The sequence below is a fragment of the Balaenoptera borealis genome, assembly GCF_965194805.1.
Source record: "Balaenoptera borealis genome assembly, chromosome: 16".
In the NCBI taxonomy this organism is placed as follows: domain Eukaryota; kingdom Metazoa; phylum Chordata; class Mammalia; order Artiodactyla; family Balaenopteridae; genus Balaenoptera; species Balaenoptera borealis.
In genome coordinates, this window is record NC_138872.1 from 23,729,118 (window position 1) to 23,745,833 (window position 16,716).

The 16,716-nt window shown below is 45.0% G+C and overlaps 3 protein-coding genes across 12 annotated transcripts in view; 1 reads left to right on the forward strand and 2 right to left on the reverse strand.

Annotated features, from left to right (window-relative positions):
- Positions 1 to 11,224, reverse strand: part of CNBD2 (cyclic nucleotide binding domain containing 2) — an 89,329-nt gene extending 78,105 nt beyond the window's left edge. For 4 of the 5 annotated variants that reach the window (XM_082361950.1, XM_082361949.1, XM_082361947.1 and 1 more), the window contains exons 1-2: positions 10,896 to 11,224; positions 8,155 to 8,208 (exon numbers count right to left, since the gene is read on the reverse strand). In XM_082361950.1, the coding sequence (XP_082218076.1) occupies positions 8,155 to 8,208; positions 10,896 to 11,099 (258 nt within the window). In that variant the 5' untranslated portion in view covers positions 11,100 to 11,224. The remainder of the gene's footprint in view (positions 1 to 8,154; positions 8,209 to 10,895) is intronic. The other variant, XM_082361948.1, reaches the window with a different exon arrangement.
- Positions 11,225 to 11,270: 46 nt separating this feature from the next.
- Positions 11,271 to 12,224, forward strand: SCAND1 (SCAN domain containing 1). Its single transcript, XM_082362032.1, has one exon. The coding sequence runs from the start codon at positions 11,434 to 11,436 to the stop codon at positions 11,971 to 11,973; it is 540 nt and encodes a 179-aa protein (XP_082218158.1). The 5' UTR covers positions 11,271 to 11,433; the 3' UTR covers positions 11,974 to 12,224.
- A 1,834-nt stretch (positions 12,225 to 14,058) lies between these two features.
- PHF20 (PHD finger protein 20) overlaps positions 14,059 to 16,716 on the reverse strand; it is a 134,739-nt gene continuing 132,081 nt past the window's right edge. For all 6 annotated transcript variants that reach the window (XM_082359369.1, XM_082359370.1, XM_082359371.1 and 3 more), the window contains one exon: positions 14,059 to 16,602. In XM_082359369.1, the coding sequence (XP_082215495.1) occupies positions 16,460 to 16,602 (143 nt within the window). In that variant the 3' untranslated portion in view covers positions 14,059 to 16,459. The remainder of the gene's footprint in view (positions 16,603 to 16,716) is intronic.

The following is a 16,716-nucleotide window of genomic DNA, read 5'->3' on the forward strand; positions in this document are numbered from 1 at the left end:
CATGTATACTTGGGAGAGACCTGGGAAAACTGAGTAATTTGCCAAAATGGCCAAAATCCTCACCTTAAATTTCAGCTTCTTCAGCTAAAAACGAAAGAGGATGTTGGGGGTTGTGGTTTGGGACTTCAAAGGAGAGGAAGGCAATTTTACACGGAGATAGAAAAAAACAAATATTTGGTAAACAAATGTTTCCTGGGCCACGCAGAGACAATGGGACACACAATACACTCTGATCACTAAGGTCCTGCACGTTTCCCCTACCACACTCAGCTCATATTCTCTGCAGGTATCTCTGGCATTAGCTCTATTCCAGGAGCAGGCCCTTTATCTAAATTCTCTAGGCAGCTAAGGGGGAGGTAAAAAGAAAGACTTCCTGAGGTTTCTGTTTCTTAAAAATAATCAGGTTAAATTAATCTTAATGCCAAAGAGACACATTTTGGGGTGGCAAATTTTGCTCCCCTACCCCTCAGAGCTGTCCCATTGGTTAAGGGCTGCTCCTAAAGGCATTCACTTGCCAGCATTTCTGGGCTGAGCAATCCAGTGGCAGAACAAGCCCTCTGGCAAAGGTGTTCAGAGTAGGAACCCATCGTGTCAATGAAGAAATGGCAAGTGCCGAAAAGACACAGAGGGTTCAAGTCAATAGAGAAGGCCTGGGACTGAGGTCTCAGGGGAAGAGAGCTGGCAGAGCTCCGAGTCCTCCAGAGAAGGTCATGCACCTTGAAGGCAGAACCAACAACACCTTCTGTTGAACACTGGGACTGTGATGTAAGGGCTGGCTCTGGGAGCCTCCCTGGTACCACTGGCACCAAGGAGAAGCAGGGCATGGACTAGGGAAACACACAGACATGCCATCTTTGCAACACTGCCTCTGCCAAGCTCCATCTGCCGGGAAGAGGAAAAAACTAAAACAATTCACTCACACAAAACCCTTGTCCTAAGGAGCTTCGTTAATGACCTTAAAGGACTTCCTGCCAGCCTGGAATTCTACTCTAGTCCCCTCTCCATGCACAACTCCAACAAATAGCTTGACCAGGAAGAACTCACTTCACTTGAAGGGAATTTATAGTAAAAAAATAAATAGCACCAGACCTATATAAATATATTACAGAAAAGTGGGAGGGGGGGAGGCAGGGAACAAGGAAAACAAATGTTAGATAAAAGGCACTCACCAAAAAAAAAAAAAAAAAAAAATTAACATGAAACAGATGATAATCATGAACAACAAAGGACTCAAAGGGCTTAATGAATTTTAAAGCAAGAGATCAAAGCAAGGATGCTATAGTTCAAAGAAGAGATGATGAAGCAACTGGAGGAGATGGCACTGGCAGAGCTCAGGAAAGAAAGTGTTAAAAAAAAAAAAAAAACCTCAGAAGTGAAGGTAATTTCAGAAACATCAACAAGGAAGCGAGCCTTGCTGAATACAGAGGATAAGATTGCAAAAAGCAAGTGAAGGAGTTGGAAATGAACAATTAAAAGGGAATCAAGAAATAATATAGCTAACAAGTATGGAGACACAGAGGGCAAGAAAGTGAGAGGGTTAAGCACATGGGTTTCTTCAACTTTTATAGCTGTAAATCTTAAGATACCTTTTAAATCTGATAAACCTAGAAACAGATGTCTAAGCACATTTAAAGATATAAAGGGAACTAACAATAATAATTAAAACTGGATAGGAAAGGATGAAGAAAAGCAGAAGTATAACAATTATCTTTTTTTTTAAAGGTCAGTGTGAACTTTTAAATTTATTTTATTTATTTACTTGTTTATTTATTTTGGCTGCATTGGGTCTTCGTTTCTGCACGCGGGCTTTCTCTAGTTGCGGCGAGCGGGGGCTACTCTTTGTTGCGGTGCACAGGCTTCTCATTGCGGTGGCTTCACTCGTTGTGGAACGCGGGCTCTAGGGCACGCAGGCTTCAGTAGTTGTGACGTGCTGGCTCAGTAGTTGTGGCACACAGGCTTAGTTGCTCCCCGGCATGTGGGATCTTCCCGGACAAGGGATTGAACCCGTGTCCCCTGCATTGGTGGGCAGATTCTTAACCACTGCACCACCAGGGAAGTCCCAATTACTCTCTTTCTGACTTTTGAATTTTGTACTATCTATCTGTCTATCTATATGTATATACATCTCACCTATTCAAATGACTGAATCAGTTTTTAAGTAATAAAATCAGTGCAGTACAATAAGGAACACAGAGTTACTGGTAGAGCGCCACAGTAGAAACAGGTTCATTGAAACTGGGAACTAGGAGGGCTGCAACTGAATAGAAATCAGTGAAAGGAGAAAAAGGCAAAAAGATGATGAAGTATCTAGGCTACTGAATTTACACTGGTTTATCAAGAATGAGAATTACTAATAATAAGAGTTAGTTGCAAACATAATTACCTACAGAGGGTTAGGTTGAGCACCCTAGACCAGTTATCTTCTTCAGCTCATCAAAACATCAAAAGATAAAACAGACCTTCATCCCAAGATCAAAAATATATGATAAAAAAGGTTATCGAAAAGAAGTTAATAGTCAGTAGAGAGACCAGAGCAAGCCTCTTAGACTTCATAATAAAAAATTAAACACACACACACATACACATACACACACAAATGGAATAACCTGGGGCTTTTTATCCAAACCACCTCATTAGCAAGAGGAACCTGCTGCCTCTTCACCATGAGCACAGCTGGCCCCCTGGAATGATGTATGCAGTATGTGGTGCGTGTAAATGAAATTACAGGCTTACTAAATCTGTTGAAAATCTGAATTTCTTGATCACCGGTAACTTACCTTAAAATTTTCTATTTAACATCTCACATTTTAAAAAATAATGCAAAATAACAAGTGTTGGCAAGGATGAGGAGATATTGGAACCCGTGTGCATTGTTGGTGGGGATGTAAAATGGTGGCGCTGCTGTGGAAAACATAAGGTGGTTCCTCAAAAAATTAAACATAGAATTACCATATGATCCAGCAGTTCCACTTCTGGGTATGTAAGAAGATAGGGTAGGGGGTCCCCAGAGAAAGAGAACCAGGCCTGGCTTTCTTGACATAAGAGACATAATTTTTGACCTAAGACATTTTGTGATCTAAGCCTGGCCACAAGGCTTGTCCTTGAACAGGTCTCAGCGTTAGGAACAAGATGTAACAACAGCAAAGATTATAAATCAGTTGTAAAGATTCCCAATTCTGTTTCAGTGGTAAAGATTAGCCTGAAACGCTCTACCATTACATCAACTGGAACCTAAGGGATGATGATGTTGACCTTTTCTGACCCTCGTGACTTCAATCAACTAAAGCTTGGACTCTGTTGACCGCCCAAACCCCTTCATGAATATGCATGTGCCCGTGGTTTAAAACTTGCCCGATTTTGCTGTTTGAGGAGACACTGCTTTGGGAAAGATCCCCAGTGGTCTCCTTACTTACTGTAAGTAATAATAAATCCTTCCTTCTCCGGATTTTTGGCTTGGTTGTGTCTTTTGGTTCGATACTCACCAAGAGGCGAACCCAGTTTTTCGGGTAACAAGTATATACTCAAAGGAATTGACAGCGGGGACTCAAAGAGATTTCTGTACACCATGGTCCATAGCAGCTTTATAAACAATAGTCAAAAGGGAGAAACAGGGACTTCCCTGGTGGCACAGTGGTTAAGAATCCACCTGCCAATGCAGGGGATACGGGTTCGAGCCCTGGTCCGGGAAGATCCCACATGCCGCAGAGCAGCTAAGCCCGTGTGCCACAACTACTGAGCCTGCGCTCTAGAGCCCCTGAGCCATAACTACTGAAGCCCGTGCACCTAGAGCCTGTGCTCCACAACAAAAGAAGGCACCACAATGAGAAGCCCGCGCACCGCAACAAAGAGTAGCCCTCGGGCTTCCCGGGTGGCGCAGTGGTTAAAAATCCGCCGGCCAATGCGGGGGACACGGGTTCGAGCCCTGGTCCGGAAAGATCCCACATGCCGGGGAACAACTAAGCCCGTGTGCTACAACTGAGCCTGTGCTCTAGAGCCCGAGAGCCACAACAACTAAAGCCCTCGAGCCTAGAGCCCGTGCTCCGCAACAAGAGAAGCCACTGCAATGAGAAGCCGGTGCAACCCAACGAAGACCCAATGCAGCCAAAAGTAAATAAATAAATAAAATTTTTTAAAAAAAGAGTAGCCCTCGCTCGCCACAACTAGAGAAAAGCCCAGGCGCAGCAACGACGACCCAACACAGCCAAAAATAAATAAATAAATAAATAAATAATTTATTTTAAAAAACCAAAAACGAAAGGGAGAAACAACCCAAATGTCCATTGACAAATGAATAAACAAACAAAATGTGCCATATATATAGTGGAAAACTGGCCTTAAACAGGAAGGAAATTCTGATACATGCTACAATGTGGATGAACCTTGAAAACATTAAGTAAAATAAGACACAAAAGCACAAATATTGTATGAGGTACCTACAAAAGTCAAATTCATAGAGACAGTAGAATGGTGGTTACCAGGGGCTGGAAGGAGGCAGGAATGGGGAGTCATTGTTTAATGGGTTCAGAGCTTCAGTTGGAGAAGATGAAAATGTGCTGGAGATGAATGGTAGTAACAGTTACAGAACAATGTGTACTTAATGTCACTGAACTGTACACTTAAAGATGGTTAAAATGGTAAATTTTATGTTTTGTGTATTTTACCACAATTTTTTTTTTTTAAACTTTGGGTTTGTTTATTTATTTATTTATTTATTTATTTATTTATTTATGGCTGTGTTGGGTCTTCGTTTCTGTGCAAGGGCTTTCTCTAGTTGTGGCAAGAGGCGCCACTCTTCATCGTGGTGCACGGACCTCTCATTATCGCGGCCTCTCTTGTAACGGAGCACAGGCTCCAGACGCACAGGCTCAGTAATTGTGGCTCACAGGCCTAGTTGCTCTGCGGCATGTGGGATCTTCCCAGACCAGGGCTCGAACCCGTGTCCCCTGCATTGGCAGGCAGATTCTCAACCACTGCGCCACCAGGGAAGCCCCACAATTGTTTTTTAAGTTTAAAAAAAAAGTATGTTGCTGAGACAGGAGGGAAGGGGGCACAACCTTGAAAAGAATGACATAGCTGTTGAGGATACGACAAAAACTGGTTAGAACCAATTAGGCCCAAGATGGCGGAAGATTCAACTTCCACTAGACCTTGAGCCTCATTATACACTTATTGTATTACATTAGTGTATGCTAAATGACACACCCACAGGCACCATGACAGTTCCGAGGCTAACCATAAAAGGCCAAAAAGTGGGCAGTGGCCCAATTCCTGGAAATTCCCACCCCTTCCCCAAAATAGTTGGAATAATCCTCCCATTTGTTAGCCTATGAAATTACCCAGACCATAAAAACTAAGCACCCCATCTTTCTGGGCCACTCTTACCTTCTGAGATGACCCACAGTCTGTGGAGTGTTTCTCCCAGGGCCGCTCTCGCCTTTTAAGACGAACCGCATTCTGCCTATGGAATGTGTGTCTCTGCTTTCACTTTACTATGGCTCGCTCTTGAATTCTTTCCTGTGTGAGGCCAAGGACCCTCACTTGGTGGCCTGTCCCAGGAACTCACCCAAGACCTGGGACATGACCATCCTCTTGTGCCCCGTTTTCCTGCTACATCTTTACAAAGGAAGAGGACAAAGGTGGTCTTCTCCCCGTCCTCATTTTTCCTTTGATTATAAAAATGTAGCCCACTTAATTCTTGGGGCAGATCCCTCTTCCCTGCCCACTTGTATCCTCCACAACCATCCTATATTAATAAATCTACTTTCTGCCTATCACTTTGCCTCTTGTTGAATTCCTTCTGTGCTGAGATGTAAAGAACCTGAGCTTCCTTATGTTCTGAGCCCAGGTGTGCGGTTTCAGCTGGGAGACTGTGGGTTCGAGTACCCTCCTAAGCCAGAGATTGTGGGTTCACGTCCCATCTGAGGTGCAACTGGGTTTGAGTCCCATCTAAGGTGTGAGGTTTCGAGGTACGGTTTCATTCCCCTTCCCCCACCCTTCCTGAATGATTCTGTTTAGAAGCCATTAGGTGAGGCCAGGCATAGCAGGTATCTGTCTCGGGGTAGAGGGAGGCTGTGGTGGGGTAGCACAAGGTGCTGGAGCCCTGAGCAGGGTGAGGGGACTGGGGTGAGGGGATGGTGGTGGGGGACAGGGTTAGCATGCAACAACAGGAGACTGGCTACATTCAGGAGGGCTGGTCAAAGAAGATCGTGAGAGCCAGGTTTCTCTCTGTCAAAGAAGGGAATTAAATGTATGGAAAGAGAGAAAACTAGAATAAACCCTGTGGTGTTGGACTGGAGTTGAATGTGTTGGTGTGAACTCATGGATTTCAATATATATAGATAGATGTAGAAATAAACAGATATAAATGTACATGCACTTACCGTATATACCTACATATATACCCTCCCTCTGTCCATGAGAGAGCCTAGGAGCAGTGACCATTCCAACAGCAATGAACAAACCCACTGCCCAAATCTTGGTTTCTAAACACCATTCTCCACTAAAAGAACAAGGGTTTCTTGGAGAAATGACTGAATCCTGAGCTGAGACAGAGAAGGTATAAGATATGCTAGAAAGTAAGAAAATACTCAAAAAATGATGGAGACGTATCAAAAGGACACAGAAGTCAGCCTGAAGGGGCTCCCACTGGTCAAATCTGAGATAATTTGAGTATCAGAATAAATAATGAATTCCAGTGGCAACCAAGATGGAGTAATCCCATTACAGCCTCTCTCCCTCATCCGTTACAACTAAAAACTCTGGACAAAATACAAACAGCAACCAACTTCAGAATCTGAAAAGCAAATAATGCCAAGTGGATTTTGGGAGTGAGGGTAGTAAAAACTTGAAGAAACAACCCCAGTGGGGCTGAGTTTCCTGGTTTAATGAAGGACACAAGTTACTAAATAAAATTCAACTGTATTTTTATATACTATCAAACAATTAAAAATCAAAAAATTTTAAACAATACCATTTATAGTAGCACTAAAAACATGAAATACTTAGGTATAACAAAATATATGCAGGTTCTGTATGCTGAAAATTATAAAACATTGATGTAAGAAGTTAAAGAACATCTAAACAATACTAGACCTGGTACTGGTTATTTTACATATATTCTCTCATTGACTCTTCAGAGCCATTCTGTGTGTTATTATCCCCAGGCTCAGAAAGAGTATATGACTTACCTAAGGCCATATTATAAAAGAATTCATAGCAGGTTTATTTGTGATAGCCCCAAATTGCAAATAACTCAAATGACCTTCAACAGGTGACTGGCTAAACACACCATGGTACATCCACACCATGGATTATGACTCAGCAATAAAAATGAACAAACTATTGATACACACAAAAACCTGGAAGAATCTCCCGGGAATTATTCTGAGTGAAAAAAAGCCAGTCCCCAAAAGTTACATAGTAAATGATTCCATTTATACAACATTTTTGAAATGAAAAAAATTAAAGAGATGGAGAATAGATTAGTGTTACCTGCGGTTGGGGATACAGCGTATGGGAAAGGAATGGGTGTAATTATAAAGCAGCAGCATGAGGGACCTTTGTGATGATCAAACATTTCTAGATATTTATGGTGGTATCGTTGCACTAATCTACACGTGACAAAATTGCATAGGCCTACATACATACACAAATAAGCGCATATAAAACTGGTGAAAACTGAATAAACTCTGTGGATTATATCAATGTCAATTCCCTGGTTTTGATATTGTACTATAGTTATTACCACCAGGGAAAACTAAGTGAAGTCTGCACTCTTTTTGCAATTTTCTGTGCATCTATGATTACTTCCAAATAAAAAGCTTTTAAAAAAATAGTATCTAGGCTTCTGTTCCACAACCCCCAACAATGTGCCATCAAAAGACAACAAAATCTGTCTGAAAGAGTCTGGAAATCATTATTGGAGCTCTCCTTTCACAGGCATGGTCTGCAAACCACTGCTTGTCCTCTTTAATCAACATTTACTGAGTGTCAGCTGGGAGTCAGGCCTTGTGTTGGAAGCTAAGTGATATGAGATGAATGATTTATCATCCATTCCCATGGGAGCTCCCAACCTAGTGCTAATAAAAACGTCTAATATGATAAGAGCATTGGACTAGGAAGTCAAAAGAATTTTGTCCTCCTTGAAACACTTACTAGGTTTTTGATTTTGGACCAGTCCTTTGCCTCTTGGTATCTTGATTTCTTCATCTGTAAAATTCAGGAGAATGGAATGCATGTAAATATATATTTTAAACTTAACCTGAGCCCTCCGGATGGGTTCAAGGCTATCTGAAATTACCTGAAATTGTATGCAGAAGTATGTAAGTGCATCCTTCTTCTAGGAAGAGGTATTATTTTTTTAAAAATAGATTTTGGGGGCTTATAACTGAAACTGATTTTGGATTTAATCTCTGAGGTCCCTTACATTCTAATATTCTACAATTCTAGTAGAACTCTAAGATGTCTCCTTCTATCTCTAATGTTCTGTGATTCCAATAGGGATGGAAGAAATGGGCTAGAGCTCTAACACTCGTGATTCCCAGTACCACAAGAGTTCGTTCCCTTCTGCAAGAGGACAAGGATTCAATTTTTCAACATGGAATTCTAGGCTCTTTATGATTTAACCTCTAATTGACCTTCCAACCTCAGCTCTTATCCCTTCCCCAGACCTCACCTCAGCCTGCAGTTTCCACAAAGCTTTGCTCCCATTCACTCTGTGCCTTGGTACAGACAGTGCCTTCTACCTGGAATGCCCCTAACTCCACCCTTTTTCTTGAGTCTAGGCTTAAATGTCCCCTACTGAGTGAAGACTTCCAGGACCCCTCATCCTTACAGCAGGGTTTGGTGGGCTCCCTTAGCCCTGGATACCACCTGCCTATTACAACACAGGAAATAGGACTGTTGGTTCTCAGGGCAGCAAACCCAACTGCCAAGGGGCCTGGCAGAGGAAGGAAAGGTTTGAAGCTGGTAGGTATCACATACTCTAGGCCCCTGTTTTCCCACCTTTGAAAAGAAAATAGGGAAAAATACTGGCTCTAAGGAAAACGACAACCTGAGAGCAATAGTAAATGAACTCTTCTGAATGTTAATGTAACATGAAACAGCATTCTGTTTCAGAGAACAATAGGGAATGGTGGGTGGGGATTGAGCCTGACTGGAACAGAGTATCTGTCTAAAGGAAGGAGGCTCAGCTCCAGCTAATTGTTAACTGGCAGGAATGTGGGTGGGTCCAGTGCAGCCAGCTTGTCCACTTTTTCAAGAAAAACTGGAAATCCAGATTTGCACGTGAAATCTCTCAATTTTTACATATTACTAACTAAAAACATTAAAGACCCATTGTGATGACTTTCAAGGTTTTCAGGCTGTGGAAACTGTTCTGTAAGGATCTACTTCAACCCATTTACAAGAGCACATCCTATGGGGGAGGCAAGTTTTACATCAGGGCCACTGGTATGTTGATGGCTGTTAAAGAGGCCCACTCATTCTGCATAGAAATCAAAGGTACTGCAAGGGTTATACAAAATCTTCATAAGGGACCCCTGTCTCTCCCTTAGTTTCCCAGTCTGTAAAATACATACAAAACATATTTGTGGGCTTCCCTGGTGGCGCAGTGGTTGAGAATCTGCCTGCCAAGGCAGGGGACACGGGTTCGAGCCCTGGTCTGGGAAGATCCCACATGCCGCGGAGCAACTAGGCCCGTGAGCCACAGCTACTGAGCCTGCGCGTCTGGAGCTTGTGCTCCGCAGCAAGAGAGGTCGCGATAGTGAGAGGCCCGCGCACCGCGATGAAGAGTGGCCCCCACTTGCCGCAACTAGAGAAAGCCCTCACACAGAAACGAAGATCCAACACAGCCATAAATAAATAAGTAAATAAATAAAATTAAAAAAAAAAAAAACATATTTGTGAGCCAGTTGTCAAAAAGAATATCACTTACCAAAGGGCTGTCAGAGCTACATGCTTTTACCTGCATCATCTCACTGAATTCTCATAACTACTAATGAGGTTAGTTCTAGTACATCCACATTTTATAGATAATTAAACTGTAGCTCAGAGACAGCAATTTACTTAATGAAGACAAACATTTTAAAAGCCCTTTCTTTCCAAAGTCTTCACTATTTAATCCCCTCAGCAACTCTGGCCTAAGGCAAATAAACCCTTCGGGGATTCCACAAAGGCAGCCTGACTCCAATAGGGTAGCACAGTTTTACCGTTCAACGTATGTATAATGAAAACCATATACGTAATGTAAAATTTTCTAGTAGCCACATTTAAAAGTAAATGACACACGTGAAATTAAGCTTAATGATATATTTTATTTGACCCAATATATGCAAAATACTACCAATCCAACATGTAACCAATATAAAAAATTATTGAGATATTTTACATTTTTTTTTCATACTAAGTCCTGGCTGTATTTTACATTACATCACATCCCAATTCCCACTAGCCACATGCCAAGGGCTCAGTAAGCATATGTGGCTAGTGGCCACTATATGAGGCTACGCATTTAGTCTATTTAGTAATCCTGAAATTAAAAGCAAAACCCACAGAGCCACCTGTCCCTTGGTTTCAGAGGCCACGCCAAGAAAAAAAATAGTAATGGCAAAAAGTTCTTGAGCATTTACTTTGTGCCATGAAAAGGGCAACTTTTACTACGTGTGTTGAAGATCTTACACACGTTATCTTGTGTCATCCTCGCCACAAGGCGGGTGTACTGCCCTCCTCTTTTGAGTGAGCGAGAGAACTTTCCCGAGTTGGGCCCTCCTCCAGCACCCGACAGCCGTCCCGCTCCCGCCACCCGCCGGGCGCCAGCCCCCGGGAGCCATTGGTTCGCCATCATCCTAATCAGGGTCAAGTAAGGAGGCGCGCACGCAGGGGCAGACGCAGGTCACCTGCAAGCCGAAGCGATCTAGGCGGATAGGGACCCTTCTGGGCCCCTTCTCCTTAGGCTTGGGCTTGCGCTTGGGCTTGCGCTTGAGCGGCGGCTCCGGCACCGACTCCTCCTCCGACCCCTCCTCCGGCTCCTCCTCCGACTCTTCGACTTCTCCTCCTCCTCGAACTGGTGCTCGCAGGCGCCACCAGCCGGAGCCAGCCATTGCACGCTTCGACTGGCCGGCGGGCCTGCGGCAGCCACAGCCTCCTGCCGAGACTCAGGAACGCGAGGGGGCGCCGCTTCCGGGAGCCCGGACTCAGCTTCCGGACGCTCGCGCGCCGAGCTCACCATAGAGAAGCCAGCCGGGACGCCCACTTCCGGCCGCCCCAGGCGCTTTGCTGGCGCTGGTAGGCTGGGGGTCCCCACCGCCCCTCTCCCTCAGGGTCGCGCGGGCTCCGCCCTTTAGCGGAAACGTCTCCCTCTTCACTCCGCCCTCTCACAGACGCAGTGCTGCGCCCAGAGCTGCCGGACAAAGAGTGACGTCCGGAGCTGGAGTCATGGCGGCGAGTGAGCCAAGCTTGTCAGTAACCGAGAGCCTCGCGCCACTGTCGGGGAAAGAGGAAGGGGCCGGCCTGAGCTCAGGCCCGGAGCGTAATTCCATGGGCTCCTCCTCGACTCCTGAGACCCCACCGCCTGCCCCCGAGTCGTCCAGCCTCAACGCCGCGGCCCCCGAAGCGAATCCTACGTCTCCCGCGGCGGCCGCCGCCGCCCTGGAGCTGCCCCTCGGGCCCGCACCCCTGGCCTCCGCGCCGCTTGCCGAAGCCGCTCCGCGATCCCCCCCAGGCCCTGCCGGCTCCCGGCCCGGCCCGGAGACGTTCCGCCAGCGATTCCGGCAGTTCCGCTACCAGGACGCGGCAGGCCCGCGGGAGGCGTTCCGACAGCTGCGGGAGCTCTCCCGCCAGTGGCTGCGGCCCGACATCCGTACGAAGGAGCAGATCGTGGAGATGCTGGTGCAGGAGCAGCTGCTCGCCATCCTGCCCGAGGCAGCGCGGGCCCGGCGGCTTCGCCGCCGCACGGACGTGCGCATCACCGGCTGAGCGGCAGAGCTGCGGGCGGCCGGGCCCGGGCGCTCTCTGGACTAGAGCCATGATCAGATCCGAGGCCCTGAGCCTGGCTCCCCATTACGCGTTAATGACAAACGAGTTTTGGCAGTTCTTGCAGTCTCGTGTGTCCATTTCGTTCGTCCTTTACCGTGCTTATTTTCCCGAGCCTATTTCCAACCTCCTTTCTGGCTGGTGACGAAACCAACTTGGGAGCCCATGAGAATAAAGCCTTTGTTTCTCATTCACTTGGCCATCGTTGGCTTTTGTGGGATCATTATGTGTTGGTTAGGCCTGGGCCGCCACATCTGGGAAATTTTTTTCCTGCGCGTTCCCCAGCGCCCCACTTGGGTTTCCTTTGTTTTGTTGGAGTCTACGTAATGAGGGCTCCAGCAAGCAGCCTGTGTTCCATCGTCGCCCCTACCTCTCACTAGCTAGAATTTGAGCTTGTTTTCCTACCTAAGAGAACAGATGACAGTGTTCTGTTGTCTTGTAGATGGCGGTGGGTCGTGCCGGCAAATAGCTGGCTCTACTAGTGCTTATTTAACTGGCTATTGCTATACCAATGCTGCCACCAACTTGCTCCATCAGGCTGCCCTTTGGGAACAGACTTCCCCAAAGGCCCAAGTTATAGGGCTATTTTAGTAAGTGTTTAGTGCAGATGTTTACAGAGATAGGCTAGTTCTTGTCTGTGAGCTCTGGTTTAAGCCTCCATACTCGCCTTCCTTACCAAATTTTAAGGCTCTTGAAAGATTTAAGGAGCATATCTGGTGTGAACTAATGGATTGCTACTCACTTTAATGTCTCTCCAACTGCCTCCCTTAACTTTTTTAATAAGCATAATTGTTTAGGAGGGAAGAAGCAATGTGGCAAGTAATGGGGAAGCTCTGCAATATAACCTTAGAGCCTACTCCATTCATTGAGTCTTCCGCACACCCAGGAAGGAGCTGATTGGGGTTCATAGGCCGTTTGGCTTGGCCTCAGAAGGGTCCTAATTGGGGGCTTCCCTGGTGGCGCAGTGGTTAAGAATCTGCCTGCCAATGCAGGGGACACGGGTTCGAGCCCTGGTCTGGGAAGATCCCACATGCCGCGGAGCAACTAAGCCCGTGAGCCACAACTACTGAGCCTGCGCGTCTGGAGCCTGTGCTCTGCAACAGGAGAGGCCGCGACAGTGAGAGGCCCGCGCACCGCGATGAAGAGTGGCCCCCGCTCTCTGCAACTGGAGAAAGCCCTCGCACAGAAACGAAGGCCCAACACAGCCAAAAATAAATTAATTAATTAATTAATTAATTAAAAAAATAATAATAAATGACATTTAAAAAAATGAAAGAAAAAAAAAAAAAAAGAAGGGTCCTAATTGCAGTGGGTCCCATCTTTTAATATAAGGCAGGCCAGACCTATTTTCCCTGCACTGCTTTCAACAATCAAAAATTGAATAGTCCTGCAGCTCACATCACAAAGCATGAGCCAGACTGGGCTAGAGGGTGGTGTGGGGCATTTTACTTTTGAATATTAAAGACACTTAAATGAATTCAAAAGTATTTTGCATACTTCTTCCTTGGGATTTTGGGTTTAAGCCTGCATCTGCCTCCCTGCAGAAGATACATCTATTTAGAATGTAAAAGCAGACTTCCTTTAAAAGGTAATGTTTATAGAAGATTAATGCACATTAAAAACAGGGTAGATGGGACTTCCCTGGTGGTGCAGTCGTTAATAAGAATCTGCCTGCCAATGCAGGAGAGAGAGGTTCAAGCCCTGGTCCGGGAAGATCCCACATGCCACGGAGCAACTAAGCCCGTGCGCCACAGCTACTGAGCCTGCGCTCTGGAGCCCGCGAGCCACAGCTACTGAGCCTGTGTGCCACAACTACTGAAGCCTGCATGCCTAGAGCCCATGCTCTGCAACAAGAGAAGCCACTGCAATGAGAAGCCCGTGCACCGCAACAAAGAGTAGCCCCCACTCACCACAACTAGAGAAAGCCTGCATGCAGCAACGAAGACCCAATGCAGCTAAAAATAAATATAAAAAAAAATAAATTTATATGAAAGAAAAATAGGGTAACTATAACAAATGACTGAAACGTAGCAACAAAAACCTGTTTTATTTTTTCCAAATACAGATACAGAAGTTTGCATGTTTTGCAAATATTGCTTCAAAGCAACATTTCTATATACAGCGCCTTCTGTTCTAATAGCGCGTAAACATAGATAATGTATCCACAGTGCAATGTTGGCTCATCAAGGGTCCACCTTGCATACACTCATCACTTAAACAAAATGATTAGTCAAACCAGAACTGCTTTTGTCAAGGCAATTTTTTTTATAGGTGGATAGTTTTTCTCAAAAGAAAACTTAGGTAGTGTACATATTTCTAAATGGTAACAGTAATATTTGCAAATAACAGTTTCCAGTGCTCCAGCCTGGGGTTAATTCAACGTGACCCAGGAATTGGGGATGGAGCCCCTCAACATGGCTTTAAATTAGGGAAGCACACTGGGGTTTATCAGAACTTGGAGTCACCCCCTGCTTCCCTAAGGACAAAGGTCACAATGAGTGAAATGGGATTATTTCCTTTACAAAAAGCATACATTAAACCCAATAATGGCCACTTCGCAAAATTAGGGTAACTCAGTTTCTTATTTCATCTTGAAAAAGACATGAGATTGACTCCCTTAAAGTTACAGCTTCCCCAGAAGTTATGCTCAAATGTGTTTTCAGGAAAGAAAAATCAGTAATCTAATAAGTCACCATACCTCACAGTTGTGGCTACAGAAAATCATCCTGTTTCTTCCCCTTTCAGACAAGCTTCACACAGTTCTTATAATGTGGCCGTCTGATAAATTATGCAAAACACAGATGCCATGCATACTCCTTGAGCATTTCTTCCCACACCAGAAACACCAACATTAGCAATGGGAAACAACCTCTTACAGAGGAATTGTGTCAGCTTTACTACAGATGTCATAGCCACATGTATTCCCTCTGATGGATGAGCTACAGCAGGTCAACTTGTCCTAAATTCATTTTATATCAAATGGTGAGTTAAATTACTAGACAAAGCATACCCTGAAACAAATCTTGGTACAGAGGGCTTTGTGACTGCAATGACCTGTACCTTAAAGCCTAACCATCCCAAAGGTCACCGGAGATACTGTCATTGCTATTGAGATATTGGCTACTTCACGTTTACATAGTAAATATTTGCAGCATATAACATTACAGATTCATAAACCCATAATTAACTTGTGAGTGTTAATGGATAGATGTGCTTTGATTTTTGCCTTTAGTGACAGGAAAACTAAATGGTAAAATGGGTCACTCCTCAAAGCATGGAACATTTTCTTTAACTTTGCCTAGTAAGGAAAAACAAAACAATTACACGTGGAACCGTAACCTGGAAGAGTAACAAATATTGTCTCAAAAGGTACAAACTGTACCTGGACCTTAAGCAGCATAATCACCTTGATCTCACAAAATAATACGAACAGGAAATTTAAAGTGTTAAAGTATATTAAAACAATTCTGAAAATGCCAACTACTGAACATATACCCTTCGGGGAAGGAGAAAAGCGGCAGCAGATGTAGAATCTGGTTTGTTTACAACAATACAAAGTAAGGTAATTCCCCAAACCACATTCTTTGTTAACAAATCTTTACAGTGAGAGTTCAAATTTGGGGGAACCATTTTTTGGACATTAAATAGAACTGGTAAGCTGTCAAGAAGTGGGTAGAAAATGCTGTCCTTTGGGTTCCAGACCCTGCCTGCTTCAGTTTGGAATTCCTCCTAGATTCTTATTACAGTGAGATTCTAGTTCTTCCACAGGCTGTATGGGTTCTGCTACAAAAGACACAACCCAGCCAATTCTGGGGTGAAAGCATACAAAACTTGTCCCCGGTACCATGAAGTCATGCAAGAGAGGTGGTGAGAAAGTGAAGAGTTCTAAGAAGGCAGGGCACCAAGGCCTCTGCTCCTTCCCAACCTCCACAGAATGGTGAAGTCACAACATTCCCACGAAGCTGGAAAAACGAAAATGATGCCTGCTGCCTAAATCCATGCCAGGCAGAAAACCAGAAGGCTTGGCATGTGCCCCAACCTGACAGAGAAGTCAATTAAATAAGCTGCAAGTTGAATTTACAACTGTTTCCGACTAAACTTTTTTGGCTCTCATTCCATTTATCATCAGTGGCACGATTTCAAGTGAAGTTTGTGCAAAAAGACTCACTCTCCATTCAACAATGTGCACAGAAGAAGGGAATCCCAAGAGTCTATTTGCTACCTTCTTGGTAGGCTTCGAGATCAGAGTGCCCTCCCTTCCAGCAGCCAAAACGGCCTCTTTGTCCAAGTCCATCACACCCCTGCCCAGATCCCTGAAGTCAGTCGGTGTCACGTGCATTCGGCATGCTAGGTTTATTTATTTAAATATGTGAAGCTCCTCCTGCAGGTGCCCCAGGATTGTGGCCCCATTAGTGTGGGGTGCCCAGTTTCATGTTGAGCAGCAGAGTGCGATCTGTTGCACCTTGCCCAGGTCCGTCAGCAGCTGCTTGATGCAATGCTTGAGCTGCGGAAGCCTGGCCAGAGGCTCCGGGGGCTCCAGCTCCCCAGTGTAGTCCAGCCAGCTCTCCAACACTGTAGGCAGAAGAGAGAGGACCCGGTGAGTTCTCAACACTTGATATGCAAGAATGTCAGCAAGAATTTCAGCACTTTATCCCACCTAACCACTCATGGGGGACGGGGAGGGAG